The sequence below is a fragment of the Onychostoma macrolepis genome, chromosome 05 (genome assembly GCF_012432095.1).
Source record: "Onychostoma macrolepis isolate SWU-2019 chromosome 05, ASM1243209v1, whole genome shotgun sequence".
Lineage (NCBI taxonomy): Eukaryota > Metazoa > Chordata > Actinopteri > Cypriniformes > Cyprinidae > Onychostoma > Onychostoma macrolepis.
Window position 1 is genome coordinate 27,109,763 of NC_081159.1, and position 21,630 is coordinate 27,131,392.

Here is a 21,630-nt window from a genome sequence, read left to right on the forward strand (position 1 = left end):
TTTCATAGTAAATCCTACACCACTTCTTTCAGTGTGGCAGGTTAGGGCGTGGTTTGAACATTGGGGGGTTGAAGTGTGAACTAGTGGAGCACCGGGTCATGCTCCCTCATAATCCCTCATGCATCCTTGTTTATTTCTTTCATTATGTTCTTAATTTAATCTATGCCATCTCTTGGAATATGTGAAGGCCAGGTTTTTCCATCATTGGTCATTAGAACCCATTTTACACATGGCTCTTGATTCTGACTTTTACTTGTTCTTATGAAAATGTACCACAGTTCTTTACTGTAGCATTTGTTATACTGAGGCTATAGCCTATTAATCATTAATGGCCAGTAATTAAAGGCCAATAACGATTTTTAAAAATCTATATAGCATTTATTATGAAAAACTACAACCTGCACATTTTAGAAACAATAGCTACAACATGCCACAACTGTAATGCAAATCCCAAAGTACGCCCCTGGTGGTAGGTATATTTGAATTGTCTGAGAGTTACAATGGAAATGCCATAATATTTCATTGTTCACAAGAAGCAGACAGCCAGGCAGATCATACGTGTGTCACTCAGTCTGACAACTGTCAGTAAAAGTAAAAAAAAAAGTCCAAAAAGAATGTTAAATATTTTTTAACCAGTCATCCTTACATTATCTACCACAATTGATAAGACCATATTTACAGATTTGACATAACAGTATATTGTAATTGCTTTCCAATACTGTCAGCTGCTTTGGCATTTCATCTATAAATTTCTGATTTTGTTTAATGATTCCACTGTGTCTGCAGTATTCTCTCTCTACTAGTCCTTTTGAACCACACAGTGAAAGTGTCTTGTGTGGGTGATCCAAGTAAATATTCCTATAGTATTTCATGAAAAATAAGTTGTAACCAATGATTCTGCAAGTGCACGGTTTAAAGATACGAATACACAATGCAATGTTTTGTGTTACATGTAAAACCTGTTAGGAGTTTTGTGTCCAGACTGTTGAACAAAAGACATGAGAGATCTAAAATTAGTACCAAAGTGATTGCAAATAACCGTAATAAAATAAACTTTACATGATATAAATGTAAAAATACACATTGAGGTCTCTTGTTGTGAGGTAGTAGAACACAACATTTGGTACAGTTATGTGAATAATATACTGCATTACACATTAATCCACTGCAAATGCTTTATCTTGTAAATACTTTTCATACTACAAGAAAAAAAAAAAACAATGTCTGGAAAAAGCTTAAAAATATGAATTAGAGAAACTAGCAAATCATTTTAGGACAGTGACACAAGAGAGCAGAGAGTGAGAGAAGAGAATACAGAGCCTCGCCAGACTGAAGCTCACACACCCATGTTGTATATCACAAACCAAAGCAAAAGACTCTTCATAAGACAGCTGCAATTGAAATGTAAATTAGAATTAGTCAAGGCTATAGAGAGCAACTTAGCAGAGAATAAGAAATTTGGCATCTACTGAATAAATTTGCAATAAATTGACATCACAATATGTTCAGAGACACTATTTTAGCAGCCACTTAGGCCTTTTTTTGCAGCTTTACATTCCTAGCTTCATAAACAGAGAGCAAAAATGTGAATTGTCTTGAAAATGTTTATGATGGTATTGAAAACTCGAAGATATTATTCTGCAGCAGTTAAACTGTTGCAGATATTGCATTACAATACTTTATATTACAATACTTTGACAATGCACACTGTAAAAAAAAAAAAAAGTTGAGCCAACTTAAAATTTTAAGGCAACCAGCTTCAGCAGATTTTTGAGTTTGCTCAACTTATTTTTGTGGGAGATTCTCAAATTTATGTTGTATAAACTTAAAACGACAAGTTGAGAAAACTCACAAATCTGCTGAAGGTGGTTGCCTTAAGTTGACTCAACTTTTGTTTTTTTTGTTTTTTACAGTGCAGTAGGCAGAATCACAAGAATCACTTAAGGAATTGTTCACCAAAAAAAAAAAAAAAATGTTCTTACCAACTGGTTCTCACATAGTTTTTCACTTTACAAGACATTAATTGATCAACTAGAGTTGTGTGGATTATTGTGATGTTTTTATCAGCCGTTTGAGCTCTCATTCTGACGGCACCCATTCACTGCAGAACTCATAACCTTCAGAAAATGTTTGTGTAAACTACTCCTTTGAAAGTACTGGGACAGAGGGATCAGGCACAGGTGGTGCACGTGCTGAGTTTGGCAGGATGTCTGACACCGCAGACACATGCATATGTCCGTTATGAGTTTAAAGCAGGGTAGTATTACATCACTTGCAAGTGATGTAATACTAACTTTCTCCAAATCTGTTCTGATGAAGAATAAAAAAATCTTATCTACATGTTGGATGGCCTGAGGGTGAGTCGATTTTCATTTGTCTGAACTATTCCATTCCATTTATAACATTAGTGAAGGCAACATGGTAAAACCAAGTAAAAAAGAATGAATAAGGTTCAACCGTAAAAGATCAAACAGCATAGAAACCTTTTAAAATACAAAGGAAAAAACAGAAATACCCACATTCAGACATCATATTGTAAACCTTTTGTAGAATGGGATTTGAATATTTATCAAAATACTCTCCTTTATACTAATGTCATCAATACTGGGAATGTATGGATAGCTAAGACTTTAACATTCAAATATTTTAACGCAAAAATTTACTAACGTACAAACTAAACAGAATGAAAACAAGAGCTACAATACAGCTGCCCTAAGCAGAACATACAACTTATAATAATAAAACAATTTCCTGCCCTGAGGTACCATTGTAGTGATGTCCCAAAGTAAAAAAGATAAATGGCTTGACAATCCACATCAAAATATCCATTCTTTCACTCCCATTGAAGGCATAAGAGTCAGAGAAAGTTCCCTGTTGAGACAAAATGTATAGCTGCTTTCAAATCACTGAAGTGCACAAGTAATTTCTAGATAATGTCATTATCAAAACAGTTCCTTTAAGAAAAAGTTTTGCATTGTTGTAGAGTACCTTGCAAAAATGTTTCCCACAAACAAACACATTATTTTAAGAAAAACAAATTTCCTTTGTCAGGTGCTGCTAATTGTCCTCATCCCAAGGGCACAGCTGTTTATGAGGCGTGTAGAAGTCGAAGCGGTAGCCTTTGCTGCAGCTCTTAATGCCGCATTTGTAAGGGTTCGGGCCCTGGCCCCGGCAGTACTTCAGCTGACAGGGGAACCACTCCAGGTTTAACCTGTAACTGCAGGCGCAGGGCTGCCATGGGTCTGTTGTGGAGCTGCAGCTCTGCAAGTCAGTCACATTCAAACTCTGAGGAAAGACATCAAATATTGAACCTTCAACCCCTGTCAAGAGAAAAAGACTCATTTTCAGAAAAAATTAAGGGGTTAAAAATCAAACTTTGACAGAACAAAGGTTGCTCTTGGCACAAAACAAACTGACTGCAGACTAAATAATCTAGAGTGGTAGAAAAGTATCTATCTATCACAGAGCACACTGAAACTGAGTAATATTACCACAGTTTACTCATATGTATTCAAAGTGTATTTTTTTTTCTGGTGACTTGCAGCGACATGCAAATGAAGAATGGATTTTGAGAAAATTTTGAACTAAAATTGGTCTGTAAATATACATGAATACAAGAAAATAATGCATGAAAATGAACTGTCAGCATTCTTATAGAGTTTGATTCATACATTGACAGCGCTAGGAATGTGCATGAGCGACCTATACAGTATAAACACTAGCAGAATGCAGCAACAAAGTCACTGGCAGCCTTAACAGGGCTGCATTAATGACCCTCTCATCTAACCTTTCTCCAGCCAGTATTTGACATCTTGCTGTCGTGTGTACACCAGGTCTCGTGCATCCCTGCAGACATTATGAATATGAGTACTGAGGTGCCAGGAGCGAGTCATGTTGAGCACTGCATTCATAGTGAACTGTTCAACACTGCGTCTCTCGTCCGCACTTCGCACCACATGAGCGTTTTTCTGTTGGGTTCACATAAGAAACATAAGGACATCTCAGGGCATAAGGTTAATACTTGGATATTAAGAGACAAAACACAAAAATACTGATGATAAACCATTAATGGTTCAATAATTTTTGCCCTGATGATTATCAATACATAATATATGTGTACGTCTGTCTTTGCCTTTCTACACTTTTATTGCAACTAACATTTATTCCTGTGCTATGATTGTGCATTTTGAAAAAAATATATATATTTTTGTATAAAGAAAGAAACGTGTACATGTTTGGAAAGACATGAGGGTGAGTAAATGACGACAGAATTTTAATTTTGGGGTGAACTATCCCTTTAAGCCACAACCAGCATGAAAGTTAGCTTAAGCTGGTCTTTTCAGCAGGGTGCCACAGATGGTGCTTTAAAATTCTTTAAATTTTGACCTGTCTGAGTCGAGCCATGGCCTCACTCGGGATGAGCTCTCCATGATCCAAATGTGAGACGAAGCAGAGGGCCTGGTACTGAGATTGGCCCTTCTCTGGCTCCCCAAGCACCAGTGCACGAAAGATCTTCACATGCTGTTAGGAAAAAAAAAAGAAAGAAAGAACAAAAGAAAATGTGCGCTTAGACACAGTCATAAGACAAACCTACATTTTATCAATGTATTAGGGGATTGTATTACCAGGATGTCTTTCCTATGAAATTACAGGATATGCAAATTGGAAGAACAGGCTCACATACAGTTTACAGACATATATACAAAATATTGAATCCTTAAATAATATGCAATTACTTGGGATTCATTGGGAAGCAAAACTCAATAAGATTATTAAAAAAAAAAAATTATTTTAAAAATATAACCCCTAACAAATATTATTAGATGTAATAAAGAAAAACTAAAACTCATATTAATAGAAACTCTTATTTTAATAGAATGAATATTGAAAATAAATATATTTTTCTTGTTTTGTGGGCATTTTTTGGATTATTTAAGTTCTATTAATGATGAATTAGAAATGATGAATGTGAACAAGTTATTTTATAGACTGGGAGAGGCTTTATTTTAAAGCCTTTATTTTGTGAACACTAAAAACAAAAAAGAGGCCCCTGTCTATAAACAGACCAGCTCTTCAGAGCACATGCATCTCAAGCGTAACCTCTTACCACGACCCTGAGCATCAGCTGATCCACCGACTTACCAAGCGCAAAGCAGGCTAAGTGCTCCCATATGCACATAACCAAGAATACAGCCTCTCTTTCATGACAACAATACTGCTTTTCTTTGCCTCCGTCCTAGTGGTAACTGCACTACAGCATTCACACGGAATATGACTGGAGCAGTGTGAACGTCAGCTAGAGAACAGGCCCTTTTTCCTCAAAAAACTAGGAGAATAGACTTTGTTTTTGAAAGGTCTGGTAGATTCTGTTACACGGAGTGATATGAAATCAGAAAAGTTGGCATTGCTTCACTAAAAGCTAATGGCTTCTTGAATGTAGAGAGGAATGTGTGTGTGCGTGATGGTCAAACATGTTGTGAGGCCATCAAAATGACACTCTATATGGAGTGGGAGGAAGTACTTCATAGATGCAATGTTTTCGGGACAGCAAGGTCCTGATAGATGAGATTAGTCATAACTGCAGCACTTAAAGGAATATTTTGGGTTCAGTACAGTTACGCTCAATCGGCAGCATTTGTGGCACAATATTGATGACACCAACAAATACATTTGACTTGTACACTCTTACACAGAAAATGTTAGTATTTGATATATTTCACAAAAAAATCATGTTAACACATAATGTTTATGTTATGTTCTAGTAGCAACAATCTTAAAACATGAAGTATTTCAATGTTTACAAGTTGGCCCTGTTAACTTCCATTGTAAGCGCCTCACTTTAACCCAGTGTTGCCAAGTCTGTGGTTTTCCAGCAGAATTTTGGGATACTTTTATACTGTTGCCATGGGTTGTTTTTTTTTTTTTTGTTTGTGGGTTGAACCAAGCCTCCCTGCACCCAAAACTGTGGCTGTGATTGGGCCAGTTTTAAAAAGCAATTAAGCAGGTTTTGTTATGCAAACCTGGCAACCCTACTCTAACCTAGACATTTTAAGTATAAGTGAAAGTAATTTTGTGGTAATCAATACTATGCCAACAATAACTTGTAAGGAACCCAGAACATTCTTTTATTCACAAATGGAAAAATTTATTTAATTATAATTCTGTATAATATATAAACATGCATGTTCCATGCTCTGTGTTTCTTAAGCTGCTTTTCATATTGCATGATGTTTCACAGCATGACTTTGGCTGTATGACTATCTGGGAACTGGCAGCTTGATTTCATCCAACTTTCCATGGATGAAAGAAATCAGACAGAATAAAATGTGATTCTGTAAAAAGGTTTCTACATTTAGGTATGTCTATTGAGAGAAAAACGCTGTGTTTCAGAGTGCAAAAGTATCGTAAATGTTTTATGGCCAAAATATGATCTTCAGATAGTAATTTACATCAAATCCATCTGTTAGACACATGATTCAGTATAAATCTAACAATGCCACTTTAAAGTCCTCTCAAACCTATAAAATAACATTCAAGTTGATAAATACATGTGTGATTCATAAAACTAGATCTGATGTCACGCTGAAAAGCATTTTAAAAGCTCAGTTCTTTAACCATATTAAACCAAGTGATGTAAGTAGTGCCATCAAGTCACAAAAAGTGTGTTTGTTTTTTTTACCATTTTAAAAAGTATCATGGTGCAGCATCAGATGGTAATACCACAGTACGTTGCAGGAATTGAAGGTAGGGATTGTGAATGAACAGCACTCTCTCCACTTTCGATACCACGACTAAGGTGCCCTTGAGCAAGGCACCGAAACCCTAATTGCTCCCCGGGCGCTGGAGCAAGGCTGTCCACTGCTCCGGGTGTGTGTTCACTGTGTGTGTGTGTGTGTGTGTGTGTGTGTGCACTTGTTCACTACTCACTGCTGTGTGTGTGCACTTGGATGGGTTAAATGCAGAGCACCATTTCAAGTATGGCTCACCATACTTGACAATACGTCACGACTTAACTTAAGTAAACCTAAACGAAACCCTAATCCTAACCATAATCATATAGTAAGTACATGTAGTTAATTAATATCACTCAGTACTTAAATGTTGAATTACACTGTAACAAGGACACCTTAAAATAAAGTGTAACTTACAAAAACTACCAAAAAGTATCATGGTGGTAAGTCTCCTGTTTTTGGAATAGTATTTTGAAATACACTGGTAGGCTACTTTTCTGAAAAATGCAACATGCATCAGATAGTAATAGTACTCTGAGATACCATGGTATTGAAATTTATATATCAGAGTGAGAGTATTTACTTTAGTATTACTTATACAGCCTACTTGGTATGGTGCACGTCCAACAAACATAAACCTTGGCTTGACTTATTGTTTTGTTGCCACAGAAATACAGTTGTATTGCAGGGCTTCACTGGGATTTGAAGGCGCAAGTATTTGATTATTTTCAAGTTCATTCCCAACTTTGGTTGAAATACATTTAATTGGATTTATACTCACGCGCTTGAAATCAGACAGGAATGTAATGAGAGTCCCGTCTGTCTGCCTGAACTCCACTGTTATAATGTCCTTCTCACTATCCGCCTCTAATTGCTCCTCCGTTATTTGACCATCGTTGAGACGAACAAGCACCGTTAACTGTGAGCAAACACTTACCGATAATAGCAGCGTAAACACGACGAACGCTATCTGGACTAAAGTCGCTCTCGCGTTCATTACAAAGGACGCCAAGGATGTAAACTCATTTAACACAACAATGGGGCATATCGTCAGAGTAAATTACTAAAAACAGATGGACAGCGAATGTAAACTACTTCTTAGAGAGGTAGTTAACGGTCGATTATAAAACAATATAGTTAGTAAACTAATAATACTTGCAGCTCGATCATGATCGCAGAAACTGCGCCTCCGTCAATATTTGAATTTCATCTTATGTGCGTTGTCGTGATTCAGAAAACACTGGCTTAATTGTACACGAACAGTTTCTTCTTAAACGCCTTCTCTTTCTACAGTTTTTTCTTGTTCTGTTCGTTGAACTACTAACTCTTAAAGAAAGCTCCTGTATTCCCCTCACTTCCTCTGAACTTCAGTAATTTGGCTAAAGGCGCCTCGGGCTCCCAGCACTGCATGGGGCCACTTCTTAAAGACACAGGCTCAGATTTCAAGACTCTATAATAAACCTCTACTGAACTGACCGGGAGGAGGATCATAAGAAATTTCGTTACTTTTATTTCAATGAGTTAGCCCTAGTTTTTATAATATAGGCTATAACCCATTAAATGTAATATAAACCTAAAAAGAAATTTAAGGTAAGCGGTCGCAAACAATTTATTTTAGCTACATTTAATGAAGAAAAAAAAAAAAATGTTGAAAGTTAGTCAACTAAATTTGTTTATTTAAATGTAGCTAAAATAAATTGATTGCAACCACTTACCTTAAAAAATTCAATGAATCATTTTTTTCAGTGGCTGGGGCATGCACGTTGGTTTATATTTTCATAAATTAGGCCTATAGATTATATGGTGTTGTTATTGTTGTTGTTTTTCCATTAAACAATAAATAGAGTTAAATCTGTCAAATAATATGATTAAATTTAGTACCCTGTAAATAAGTGGTGGTATTTTTTTTCTTCTTGAGAATGATTCATTACATTATTTTGAGAAGTCAGAGCCATTATTCAGATTTCATAACAAATAGGAGCTTGACCCTTAATAAAAAATGTTGTTGTTGTTGTTGTTATTATTATCTCTCTCATCTGTCATCTCTTTCATCAAATACCTATTTTTAATATGTTTTCCAACATCTTTTAAAATTACTATCAAAAATGCATCTCATTCACAGATTTTCCAACAATAAGACACTCTATATTTCTTTACACCACATGCCTTTTCAAGCAAAACAATTCAAGAACTTTGCTAGGTTTTGCGTGACAAAGAAGTGGTTATATTATTCAAAATTGTGACAAAAGTATTTAGCAGTTTTCTAGTTGTCAAACAAACCCAACAATGATAATTCTACCATCATTTACTCCCTGTTCCAAACTCATGCCATGTAATTCCTAACCCATACACTGGAAGATATTTGAAAAATGTTTGTTGTTGAATCTTAACTCTAACCTGTTAACATGGGCACCAAAAAGTGTGTTGCCAGTGTTTATGGTTTTAAACTGGCCTGAGCAGGCATTGGCAGCAGGATGCCAGAAGGTGGCAGGTGACCCTTTCTTCTAACCTTCTGAACTTTAACCTTTTGATCTTCTTAAGACTTTTGCAAGCTCACATTAAACATACATTCCTGGTATGCACTACAATTCACTATAATAATTTGCAATAGCACACAAAATTATTATTAAGAAGACTTGAGAAAAAACAATGGCTGTATAATGTCATCATATCACAAATAAAATAATAGCCATATATTTAAAGCTTGGGTTACACTTATTTTACAATGTCTGTTACACGTTACCTGTATTTAATATAGTAATAACAGTAAATTATGCATAATTACATGCAACTAACCCTAAATCAGTAGTATGTTGTAATGAATTAACATTACTCAATACTTAAATGTATGATTGCCCTGTAATAAGGACACCTTCAAATATAGTGTGACTAAAATTTCATTAGAGTCCAATTTTGCAGAAACTCCATCTAATGTTTTTAGTCTCACAGGCTCAAATAATCAAATCAGATTCATGTAAAGCATAGCTCTCTACATTTATGACATAACATCATGAAAGTTTAAGCTGTGGAAAACATGGCCTGTCTTGTAAAGTGCTCTCACTAAGACACTTATGACCTGTGACCCCAGCAGACTGACTGTGAGGTTTATGGAGATCTTTACCTTCCTTCACAGCAACCTCATGAATTCATTTATCACCAGACTCTCTGGAGTCATTTTAAATGAGCAGAGCCCTTAACAGCTGCCAGGGGATTCAGATGAGTGGTCTGGAACTAATGGCATGAATCACTGACTAAAGAATGTAGTTCTTAAAAGGTTAAAAACAGAAATTCGAATATTATCATATTTTTGTAATATCCCTTGCAGGTAACACTTTATTTTAAGGTTCAATTCTCGCTATTAACAAACCATTAACTACAACTTTTGCCTCAATAAACTCCTAATTTGCTGCTTATTAATAGTTAGAATATGTGCTTTATAAGTACTAATAAACAGCCAATAAATTAATAATAGGCATGCTAATAAGCAACTAGTTAATAGTGAGAATTGGTCCTATACTAAAGTGTAACTACCATATTTAAGTTTAAAGAACACTAAAATGGTGTTCTCAGGAAATGGTTGATTTTCATAAATAGATTAGAGAAAGCTGTCAAACTGATTTTAGAGCTTGTCATGTTGTCATATTTATTAAAGATATGTTGTGATTTTATACAATTAATACAATTAATTAATTTCTGTTGGCTAACAATGGCTAAATTTTCTGTTACTTTTTCCATTTTGGCTGTTAGAAAAATATCATGTTAAACACATGTACAGAATTAGGTTTTAAAAATATTTCAAATTTTATGTGAATGTTTATATGAATATACTATTTATTTATTATATACTAATTACTACTTTATATGTTTATATAAAGTGCATTCTTCTCAAATCAATGTCCATAAACATCAGGTTCCCATTTGTGACAATATTGAATTTAAAAAATAATTACATATATTGCATGTTTTGGTAGTCATGCCTCCAAATATATATAAAGGCATAAAGGCAATACAAATATAATTTTTATAATTGTTTGTTATTTTTCATTGCAGTCAATTGCAGTCCATATTTACTGTGTGTCTTGGATTGATGTTTGGATAGATATTTCTGATGATTTTATAACCCCCCCCCTCCCCCCAATCTCAAAAAAACCTTTTCTATCAAAAGAGAATTTGTGAGAAAAGTGTTTCACTGCTTCCTTAAAGCCATAATCCTGTAAACGACGGCTGTGTAAAAACTGTCACATCCAGATGCAGCGAGGATAGAGAGCAACAGACATGTCTCTTGCACCTGCAGCCCTCGAAAACACCTGTACCTTTAAACAAGTGTCTCACACACATTGCCTTAACAAATGCCTTTCTTGAAACACGCTTCAATGGGGATTCATTTCCTTTTAAAGAAATATAAATTAATATTATACAGCTTTCTTAGTGGAAAGTTGTGAATTTTTACATTCCCATTTAAAAAAAGTTATATAAACACAACACCAAATTTGGACATGTTCATGATTAATGTATATTTTATTGATTTGCTTTCTTATTTTTTTATTCATTTGTAAGGTTTTCTGTTGGAACGATGCTTCACATTTTCCTGAGTTATTACTAAATACATTTTATTAATAGCTGCTTTGGTGAAATCAGTTCCTCAGTGCCTCAGAGTTAAAAACAATACATACCAAAGTAAAAAATAAATATGTTGCCATATAATGCCATTATCTGATCAAACATCTTCAAGTTATAAATCGTGACTGCTCATTTCCGAAAGGTGTTTAGTTTAGTCTAACCTGTGAAAATAAAACAATATTTCAGGGCCAAGCACATCAGACCAGCAAAATCAACAGAATCAGTCATCTTGACCCCCTCTTTACTACTGATCTGGATGTCTCAATACACAGAAGGGGGTCCAACACTCTCCTTCAGAAATAGGGTGCTTGGAGAGCTCAAACTGTTCAAAACCTCAGTTTTGAGGAAACTGGGAGCTGGATGAGCATGAGATCCCTAAAGGAAGAGAACAGGACAGGGAGTCAAAAATGTTTTTTTTTTTTTTTGCCCATTCTGTTTCACTACATGGGCAAAAGCAGGTGAAATACTCTTCAGAATATCATTGATTAAAAGTCCTACAGGTTTGGAAGAACATGATGGTAAATGATGACAATACTTATTTTTGGGTGAACTATCCCTTAAACTCAAATCTGAAGAATCTGAAGTATGAATGACAATCTTCTAGTTCTTTCAATAAACGTTCAAAAGTTTTGAATGTTCTTCCTTCATACCATAAAAGAAGCAAGTTGGCTATTTCTTCTTTCCACCTAAAGACATACTCTCTGTTTTCTTCTTCTGTGCCTGAAAAGAGAGCAAACCATAATGCGTATCTTACAATCTTAAAAAAAGTAAATGGTTTCATGAAGAACCTTTAACATCCATGGAACCTTCCATTCTTTATAGTCGAAAAAGTTTCTTTAGATTTATTGTTCTTCACACTAAGAGAAAAATGGTTCTTTTAAGAAAAGTTCACTAACGGTTCTTTGGGGAACCCTAAATGGTTCTTCTAAGGAATCGCCCCTTTTGGAAATGTAATTATTTAATTTTTATGAATGTAGTTTTTCTGATTTGCATTCTGGACACAAGGCTCAGTTTGTTACCTCTGACATGGCATCATCTATCTGCTTGAGCTCTTCATAGTGATCACGGGAGTCCCTCAAAGGTTGAACCATGATCTCCTCAATCTGTGGAAAGAGCTGAACACAGACACAGTATCTCTATATGTTACGTAACTTCAGTTCAAAGTTTCAGTTCATAGGTCAGTCTGTATGACGGGTGTACAAACCTTCATGACGGTCTCAAACATTGGGATGAGGACGAATTTAATGAAGCCAATTTGTGCCGTTGGTTTGGTGACTTTATCACGATCCATAAATGGAGCCACAGGAAGACCTTCTGACTTTTCTCGGTCACTCTGCCAAAACAAACCAAAACGCAAGCTACAACATACAATGTTGTGTGAGTCCAAAGGGCTGATCAAATCAAAATCTTCAAGTTCCATTGGAAATAATCAGAAAGTTGTATGTTAAAGAAAAGAAATTAAATATTTAGGGTGTCCATGCTGATTAAAAGAAAATCAAAAAATCATACTGACCCCAAACTTTTGAACGGTAATGTAAGCATATTGTGAAATAATAGAAGCATAATAATAAGCTTTTTACCATATTCATTTTCAAAGCACTTGTAAGCAGAAATCGCTTGTATTGAGGTACCTGGATGAAGTACTCTTCCAGGAGACAGTCCACCCACGGCTCTGCCACCTCAGTGGGCCTGACCTCGTTGGAGATGTCACAACACTTGATCAACACCATCTTCAGCTGTAAAGACACAGAATTGCTTATACAAGACAAAGCCAACAAGTTTTGAGCATGCAGTTGTAGTCACAGCAGGAAACACATACGCATTTAACATGCTCCTCATTGGTAAAGTCAAAGTTGTCCACTTTCTGTTTGAAGGAGTCCAGTATCTCTCCATGCCTGGCCATATCCGTCGCCAGGATAAGAGTAATGATCGCCTACAACAGACACCAAAAAATACATTCAGGATTGTTTAGGATGGCCAGCAGATTTTTAACTACAGTCAAACCAAAAATTATTCAGACACCAGATATAATTTTATATATATATATATATATATATACACACTGTATGTATACATATATACACTGTCAAAAAAATTCTGTAAAAAAACAGCAGCTGTGGTTGCCGGAATTCTACCATAATAAATATGGTAGCAACATTGTAGGTTTTACCGTTTTTACTTAAATTTACAGGTAAATATCGTAATTTCATTAACTGATATAATTTTAATATACCAACCTATTGAAGTACTGAAATCTATTTTATACCTTTGAAATACACTGATAACCACCAAATGCTGGTGGTAATGAGAAAGTCAAATGATGAACCAAAACCCATCACAAGCAGCTTTTAAATAGTAATATATATAGAAGGTGTACAGTGTCATTCACACAAACACTAAACACCATCATGGTGAGATTCATTAAACTGAAATATGCAATAAACATTAATTTAACAACATTAGATGGACATTAACAAGAACATTAAAACCCTAATAAACATAACTGATAAGAAAAAACTAAGAAGAAACATAGTTATTTCAAATAAAAAACATCAAATTCAAACAAAATTTGAAATTCTGGGAACATCAATTTACAGTTTTTCCCTGTAAATTTTACATTCTTTTTCACTTCCAAAAACGGTATTTCACCATAAAATTGTGACTGTGATAATGTGAGACATGTTGAAGGTGTCTGAATAAATTTTGGTTTGAATGTTTAATGTAGGTGATCAGTATGACCTTTTCTTTGTTACTAAAAAAATGAACTTTTTGAACTTTCTATTCAGCAAAGAATCTTGAAAAAATGTATCACAGTTTCCATAAAAATATAAAAAATTTAAAAGCAATAATAAAAATAAATGTCTCTTAAGCAGCAAATCAGCATATTAGAATGATTTCTGAAGGATCATGTGACACTGAAGACTGAAGTAATGATGCTGAAAAGTCAGCTTTGCCATCACAAGAATAAATTACATTTTAAAATACATTAAAATAGAAACAGCTGTAACATTACTTCACAATATTACCTGTTTTCACAAGGCTTCTTTTAAAAAGCAACAGCAAACCTTTGAACACTAGCATAACTGGTTTCATGTAGCTATGAAAGAGTGTTCCTCTGTGTAGAAACTGCATCTGCAGCCTGAAATGTATGTATGGTGGATTGGAAGTACCTGTCGTATCTGTTTGAAGGAGTCAGGCTCCACGTTGGCGAATATATTGCACTCGGGCATAGAGAGGATCTGGAAAGCCACAGCACAGTGATGGTTCTCCAGTGGAGAGATGTCATTATAGCGCACGGCCAGCTCAGTGCGAGCATTAATCTGATACCTGGTTACAGAGGGCAAACCTTTGAGCAGTTCCTATACTGTATAAATTCTAGATACACTGGCAAACTGCTGCATATGATAACACAGTCAGTGTTGTCAGAGGTATTGTTCTCTGAGAGGGTGGACATGTCAGTGACATACGTGTTGTTGTATCCCGGGTGGTCCAGGTCATGACACACGGCTGCAGTCATCAAAATGCACATGTCTGTCATAGTCAGCCTCTCCTAGGGAACAAAAGCAAGTAGCATGTTGATCTGACAAACGCACACAAGCCCACTCTCTAAAGGACATGACCTCACCTGAAGGTTACACAGATGGATCATTCCATACATCATCTGGCTCACGCAAAAGCAGTGGCGGAAGTTGTGGAAAGGGTTGTCGCGGTAGTTTTCTTGAATTGCAAGCTAGACACAACAGGTGAGTCTTAGAGTCTAGTGCTCTAGTTAATTCAGAAATGAAATATGCAGGAAAGCACGTCTTACCAGCCATCTTTTGAGAGTTATGGGGTTAATGTTGAACTCCTTAACCAGTCCAAGGTCATGATACATATACTCCAGACAGCTAAGCATCTGTAGACAAACACAATTCACCACCTGACCTGTGTGTCTGATAAAACAACTAATGCTGATAAGCACAACATTCATTTTTATTACCATTTTAGCTGTAGTGTGTTATGCAATATTAAAAGTTAATAAAGTTTAAATATACTAAATTGGGACATCAGCATTTCAAATATTTAATTACAAATATACTTAAATACATGACAGAATAGGATAGAAATGATATAACTGATGATAGAAAGTGTATTTTAGTTTACTATAAATGCTTGTTTGGCAGTACACTTTAAGTATATTTCAAAGACTGTAGCAATAATTATGCAATTATATATTAAGCCATACTTAAGTGGGTCAAAAAGTACTCACATTTTATATAAATTTGAAATAAAATACAATTTTAACATGCCATTGTCCTTAAGTGTGATTAAGTGTTGTTGTTTTTTTTTAATCTGTTTGTTGGTTGTTGTTTTTTTTGTTTTTTTTAAATGATACTTAAGTGAAACACAACTATAATTCCCTATACAGGGAACTTCTACAAAAATAAAAACATGCATGTCTCAATCTTGAACACAAAAAAGAATGACAAACCTCATTATGTTCCCAATGCCAGACATCAAAGGTAGGCTTTTTCAGAGCCTCTATAGTTTCCTGAGAAAGTGTGTACTGCACAGACACAAAACACAGCGTTAATTATGATTACAACAGCACTGCAAAGATTTTATTTGATTGCAGTACATACACTCTTAAAAATAAAGGTGCTTCAAAAGGTTCTTCAAGCGATGCCATAAAATAACCATTTTTGGTTCCACAAAGAACCATTCAGTCAAAGTTTCTTTAAAGAACCATCTCTTCCTTACCTTTTTATAATCTGAAGAACCTTCTTTCGCCACAAAGAACCTTTTGTGAAACAGAAAGGTTCTTCAGATGTTAAAGGTTCTTTATGAAACCATTTAGACAAAAAGGTTCTTCTATGGCATCGTGAAGCACCTTTATTTTTAAGAGTGTAAGCCAAGAAAAAAAGGAATTTTTTTTTTTGTTTACTTTTTTATTTTACCTTTGGGTAGTTTGGGACATCTCGCCTGGGAGACAGTTTTTTCCCATCATCAGTAAAATTGTATTTGCAATTGCAGTTCACTCTGGTTGTAAGAGATAAACAACCAATTAACCAATTTCCTAACGGAATTACTGTGCAAAATAAATAAATAAATCAATAAAAACAATTAAATAAATTAATTAAAAAAGAACAAAGTAATAGTTGTTCTTACCTCACTCCTCCTCTAGAGGTCATTTCATCCCTTAATTTCTTCAGATCATTTTTACACTTCTCAATTTCCACCACTTTAAGTCCTTCCACTGTAACGATACAAAGACTATTAGCTCACAGCATCAGGTGTGAGTTGTGACATGCATTAGCCCTCAGAGAATCACTCACGCTCCACTCTCTTCTCCAGCATGGCCAGTCTGTTGGTCACTTCAGTCTTCAGCTCATTGATCCTGAAAGCCCTGAAACAAATATTACATTCATTACCATGCACACACTGATCTGAATCATACCATTAACTTTACAACAAAAGCACATAACGTACCTGCTGAACTGCTCTGCCACTTGTGACAGGACGTTCTGGAACATGTCTTCCTTCTCTTTTGAGGGGAATAAAAAGTTGTTTATAAGGTATGTTACTGTCAGTTGCCTTATTTCTAATCTAGTTTCACTTAACACATGTAATCAGCATTGCCTTTGGCTAATTATGTACACTTAGTAAACTTTATTTTTTTTTTTTCATACCTCCTCCTTGGTTTGTGGAATGAGGCATAACCTTATATAAGTTGCTTGAAACAAAGAAACAAAGAAAGTAAAACAATGAATGCTTCTGATTTATTCATTAAATTTATTAACTCTAATGTTGACTTTTTACTTTGGTGTGTTTGCAGGCATGGTGGGGTCAATAGATATCATTGCTCCTTCCGAGTCAATCAGAAGTATAGCCGTGTTTCTGGAGAAACATGAGAAGAACATATTCGAGACACTTTTGAGATGATAATCTGCATTAAAGACTTCATATATGAGAAGATACTGACCTGGCAATATTGGATGATGAACAAAGAAGTTCCTTAATATCACATGGGCTACAGTGTCGACTGAAAATCACCTACAACATGAGAGATCGCACATGACAACTAAGCGAGTCATTTTCTTAATGAGATGATGAAGAAAAATCAAAGATCATTATTTACAAATCATTTATTAATCATGAGTCTTGTTATCAGTGAAGCTGTGGCTCTAGTGAGCTCTAGATTTGCCCTTGTGCTTGTTTGTGTCAAAGGCACCTGTCACCCACAATGACCCTCGATATATTTTTAACACAAGTATTATCCTAAAAAGGGTGCCTGTCTTAAAATACATTAAATGACTATAGTTTATAATAATATTAATATTAATAAAATGTTGTCCGTATTATACAAGTAGTTACACTACTGGTCAATTTTTTTTTTTTAAGAAAATAAATTCATATTATACTAATTACAATACTAATAAAGACATTTAAAAGACAAAATACATCTATTTCAAATAAATGCTGTTCTTTTGAAATTTTTATCTCGAGCTCAGAAAAATATTATGCAGCAAAACTGTGTTTTCAGGTGTTTTCATAATAAGATCTTTCTCGAGCAGCAAATCAGATCTCTGAAGGATATTTTACACTGAAGCCTGGAGTGACGGCTGCTGAAAGTTCAGCTTTCATCACAGAAATAAATTACATTTTAAAATAAATAAATAAATAATAACATTTGATGATATTTTTATTGTATTAAATAAATGCCACTGTGGTGAGCATAAGAGACTTATGTTCCAAAACATTACAAAACTTACCGACCTCAAAACATTGAACAGTACAAACAGAAAACACATCTTACAATCTTTATTCTGTGGAGATTTTCTGTGGTTGCTCTAAAAACTATTTGGACACGTTAGCCTTAAAATATTAGATATAAAAATATCAAACCAGTGGCATTTATCTTAATGAAAGCCAGGACAAGCATACTTTCATGTAGAAATTTCACAAAACGTTTCATAATTTATGAAGGATAAAACAATAAAACAAATTGTGTTCAAAATTAAGTTTGTCGAACTTTGGTAAACCATATTCATAGATAATGTGATGAACTACTCCCGTGGTTACTCTGACACCTGTGTGAACTTTTAGAGAATTGCTTGAAGCTATTGCCACACCAGTCTATTAAAAATGACTGTAAAAATGATTCCAAAAAGCTGAAGTTAGTTCAGAAAAACTCTCATCATATATTTACTAACCCCATCAAGTCCATGACATTCATACATTTTTATGTGTGCCACCAAATACTTTTTATATTTGGATGAAACCCTGACATAGCTAATCATGTATTAGCAATTGCACTTGAAATTAAAATGCATCTCATTTTGATGCAATCTTAAACATACAGCTTTTATATTTGAAATCTTGAGACTCACCCTTTGCACCTTTCCATCCACATCCAGATAAATAGTTTTAGGGGCATAAGATGATGAACTCGACCCCATGATGACCTCTGATATTGGTGATGCTTTAGCAACAGATACACAACCTATAGCTATACCTCCTCAGGACCAGCAAATAACACTTCAAAACAAATAAACAAATTTTGTTACTTTCAACTGCTATATAAAGTGGAACTATGGCACTAAAACAGGCATTTGCAGAGTGATAATTGACAGAGCATAAATAAAACCTATTGCCTTACCTCAGCATGTGCCATTAAATCTGGTGCAGCCACTCACTCTGAGATGCTGATGGATGCGGTCGGCTTTGGCAGGAGTCACGTCTCTGCCCTTTAAGTAGGCTATCACTCACTCCCCTGCTCTCCAGCGTTGCCAAGGAACTGTTAGAGCAGAGAGCTGACTATGTACTCCATGTCATCTACTGCTTGGAGGCGACACACGTATCCATTACAACACTGTTCCTTTTCATGACATACAATATCTACCCAAACATACTCAAAAAAGAATGCTTGAATGCTTGCTGTCTTGGAAACATTCCTTATGCTTCATCAATTATGATTACAAATTTAGTTTAGAATTATGCGTGTGTGTGTGTGTGTGTATAATTCTAAATAAAATGTATAATCATAATTGATGATTTACACACACATATATGTTTGTTTTAGTGGTTTACGGGGACTCTCCATAGGCGTAATGGTTTTATACTGTACTTACTGTATGTGCTATTGTCCTACACCAAACCTACACCTAAACCTACCCCTTACAGGAGACTTTCTGCATTTTTAGATAAAAAAACCCAAAAACATTTAGTATGTTTTTTAAGCCTTTTGTTTTACGGGGACATAGGCAGTGTTCTCATAAACCACCTTCAAATTGTAATACCTCTGTCATACCCATGTCATTAAACAAATTTTGTCCCCGTAAACCACAAAAACCAGTGTACACACACACACACACACACACACACACATGCGCGTGCGCGCGCACACACACACACACACGTCTGGTTTGCTATCCTTGTGGGGACTCTCCATAGGCGCAATGCTTTTTCTACTGTACAGACCGTATATTCTATTGCCCTACACCTAAACCTACCCCTTACACACACACACACACATGTCTGGTTTACTATCCTTGTGGGGACTCTCCATAGGCGTAATGCTTTTTCTACTGTACAGACCGTATATTCTATTGCCCTACACCAACCCTGTTCCTGGAGATCTACCTTCCTGCAGAGTTCAGTTCCAACCCTGATCAAACACAACTGTCTGTTATTATCAAGTGTTCCTTCAGATCCTAATCAGTTGGTTCAGTTGTGTTTGATCACGGTTGGAACTGAACTCTGCAGGAAGGTAGATCTCCAGGAACAGGGTTGGGCACCCCTGCTCTACACCTAAACCTACCCCTCACAGGAAACTTTCTGCATTTTTAGATTTTCAAAACTTCATTCTGTGTGATTTATTAGCTTGTTTACCCGTGGGGACCTTAATTTAGGTCCCCACCGTGACACAAGTCCCCATGAGTCTGTGTGTATTCAGGTTTAAGTCTCCACCTGAATAGAAAAACAGGTACACACACATGCACACACAGAGACACACACACACACGCACGTGTGTATTCACTAAAATTACCACAGGTTCTATGATATGCATGTTTGACTGCATGATATCTTTGATCTGAACACTATCAGAGAGAACAGGATAATTTCACATTTTCCTTAACTCATAGACTACATAAAATCTGCCTGCCGTAGTGTCATTTTTTTTTTTTTTTGCCATCAGAAATGAAAAAAGTAAAACCGGGGCTGTTTATCACAAGGGCTGTGTCTTAGTAATAGTCTTCAGGTTCAGTTTCATCTGCTTCAAAATCTTGAGTTACAACTGTTGAATGAAATTGCTTTTGTGAATTCTGTCTTCAATTAAATAATAAAGATAATACACAAATTCAAGGTACACAAATAATATTTTTGAAATATGTTTTTAAAAGACACCTCTTTTGCTTATCAAGCCAGCAATTATTTATAAATTACAGTAAAAACAGTAATATTGTGAAATATCATTAGAAAAAAAACTGTTTTAATATATCTTAAATTTAATTTATTCCTGTGGTGGCAAAGTTAAATTTTTGGCAGTCATTACTCGAGACTTAAGTGTCACATGATCCTTTAATTATTTTATTATGCTGATTTTGTGCTGAAGAAACATTCGGTTGTGCAGCTTTATATTTTTTGTGCATGCTTTTTCAGGATTCTTTGATGAACAGAAGGTTTAAAAGAACAGCATTAGAAAAAAATAGAAATAGCAATCATTTGTAACTGTGTCCTTATTGTTAGGTTTAATTAATTTAATGTGTCCTTGCTAAAATAAATACAACCTTTCAAAAAAATAAAAATAACTCACTGACCGCAATCTTTTAAATGGTAGTGTAGATTTTAATCAGAGTATAAATTTAAAAAATACCAGGTTAGGACAAATCAAACATTTTAAAATGTATACAGTTATAATTCATTAATTAATCCATTAATTACAAAATTGATTATGATTTCTATTGTCCAAAACAATGGCGTTATACTTTCATGTTATCTTGTTTTTACCGTTTAATTATTATTTTTTTTTTCCTAGTGTTTCTTATTTTACTGTTAAACATTTGTAGTATTGTAACAACTTGCCTCATACAGTATAACAACATGACCTGGACATTACCTTTTTTTATAATCAATAAATTAAATTAATAACGTAAAAAAAAAAGTAATGACTAATAACACAGCTTTTAAACTAATGGAAAGACACTGTGTGTGTTCAAGAAATGATTTATCACAGAGCATTATTCTGCAGATAAGACTGTTTGCCTTTCACACAATTTCTCATTTTGACAGAAACTGA

General features: G+C 34.9%; 2 protein-coding genes across 4 annotated transcripts; both read right to left on the bottom strand.

Moving 5' to 3' along the window:
- Window positions 1-473: 473 nt before the first annotated feature.
- oafb (OAF homolog b (Drosophila)) lies at window positions 474-7,971 on the bottom strand. 3 transcript variants are annotated; one of them, XR_009271179.1, is made up of 5 exons: window positions 7,513-7,899; window positions 4,387-4,521; window positions 3,788-3,968; window positions 2,989-3,320; window positions 474-2,871 (listed from the first exon to the last, which is right to left on the bottom strand). XR_009271179.1 is itself a non-coding variant. In XM_058774579.1 (5 exons), the coding sequence occupies exons 1-5, from the start codon at window positions 7,899-7,901 to the stop codon at window positions 3,058-3,060; spliced, it is 732 nt and encodes a 243-aa protein (XP_058630562.1). In that variant the 5' UTR covers window positions 7,902-7,971; the 3' UTR covers window positions 474-3,057. The 3 variants fall into 3 exon arrangements, 2 of the variants coding, with proteins under 2 accessions (XP_058630562.1, XP_058630561.1); XM_058774579.1 differs by having other exon boundaries at window positions 474-3,320; window positions 7,513-7,650; window positions 7,887-7,971; XM_058774578.1 differs by having other exon boundaries at window positions 474-3,320.
- Window positions 7,972-11,602: 3,631 nt separating this feature from the next.
- On the bottom strand, window positions 11,603-18,790 carry pde9ab (phosphodiesterase 9ab). Its single transcript, XM_058776512.1, has 19 exons — window positions 18,722-18,790; window positions 17,314-17,384; window positions 17,151-17,228; window positions 17,021-17,064; window positions 16,821-16,875; window positions 16,667-16,737; window positions 16,500-16,587; window positions 16,289-16,370; window positions 15,823-15,897; window positions 15,160-15,246; window positions 14,977-15,081; window positions 14,819-14,901; window positions 14,522-14,678; window positions 13,171-13,284; window positions 12,983-13,087; window positions 12,556-12,684; window positions 12,371-12,466; window positions 12,002-12,071; window positions 11,603-11,726 (listed from the first exon to the last, which is right to left on the bottom strand). The coding sequence occupies exons 1-18, from the start codon at window positions 18,788-18,790 to the stop codon at window positions 12,021-12,023; spliced, it is 1,560 nt and encodes a 519-aa protein (XP_058632495.1). The 3' UTR covers window positions 11,603-11,726; window positions 12,002-12,020.
- Window positions 18,791-21,630: the final 2,840 nt, after the last annotated feature.

Bases quoted from the DNA above. Each gene is read 5' to 3' on its own strand.
- oafb (XM_058774578.1), bottom strand. From the start codon at position 7,728: ATGAACGCGAGAGCGACTTTAGTCCAGATAGCGTTCGTCGTGTTTACG. The intron at 3,969-4,386 runs GTCAAAATTTAA...TGAACCCAACAG, and splicing joins CCATGGCTCGACTCAGACAG to AAAAACGCTCATGTGGTGCG. The intron at 3,321-3,787 runs GTTAGATGAGAG...TTCTCTTGACAG, and splicing joins CAAATACTGGCTGGAGAAAG to GGGTTGAAGGTTCAATATTT.
- pde9ab (XM_058776512.1), bottom strand. From the start codon at position 18,790: ATGGGGTCGAGTTCATCATCTTATGCCCCTAAAACTATTTATCTGGAT. The intron at 16,876-17,020 runs GTATGAAAAAAA...TCCCCTCAAAAG, and splicing joins TTCCACAAACCAAGGAGGAG to AGAAGGAAGACATGTTCCAG. The intron at 14,902-14,976 runs GTGAGGTCATGT...TTTGTTCCCTAG, and splicing joins TCCATCTGTGTAACCTTCAG to GAGAGGCTGACTATGACAGA.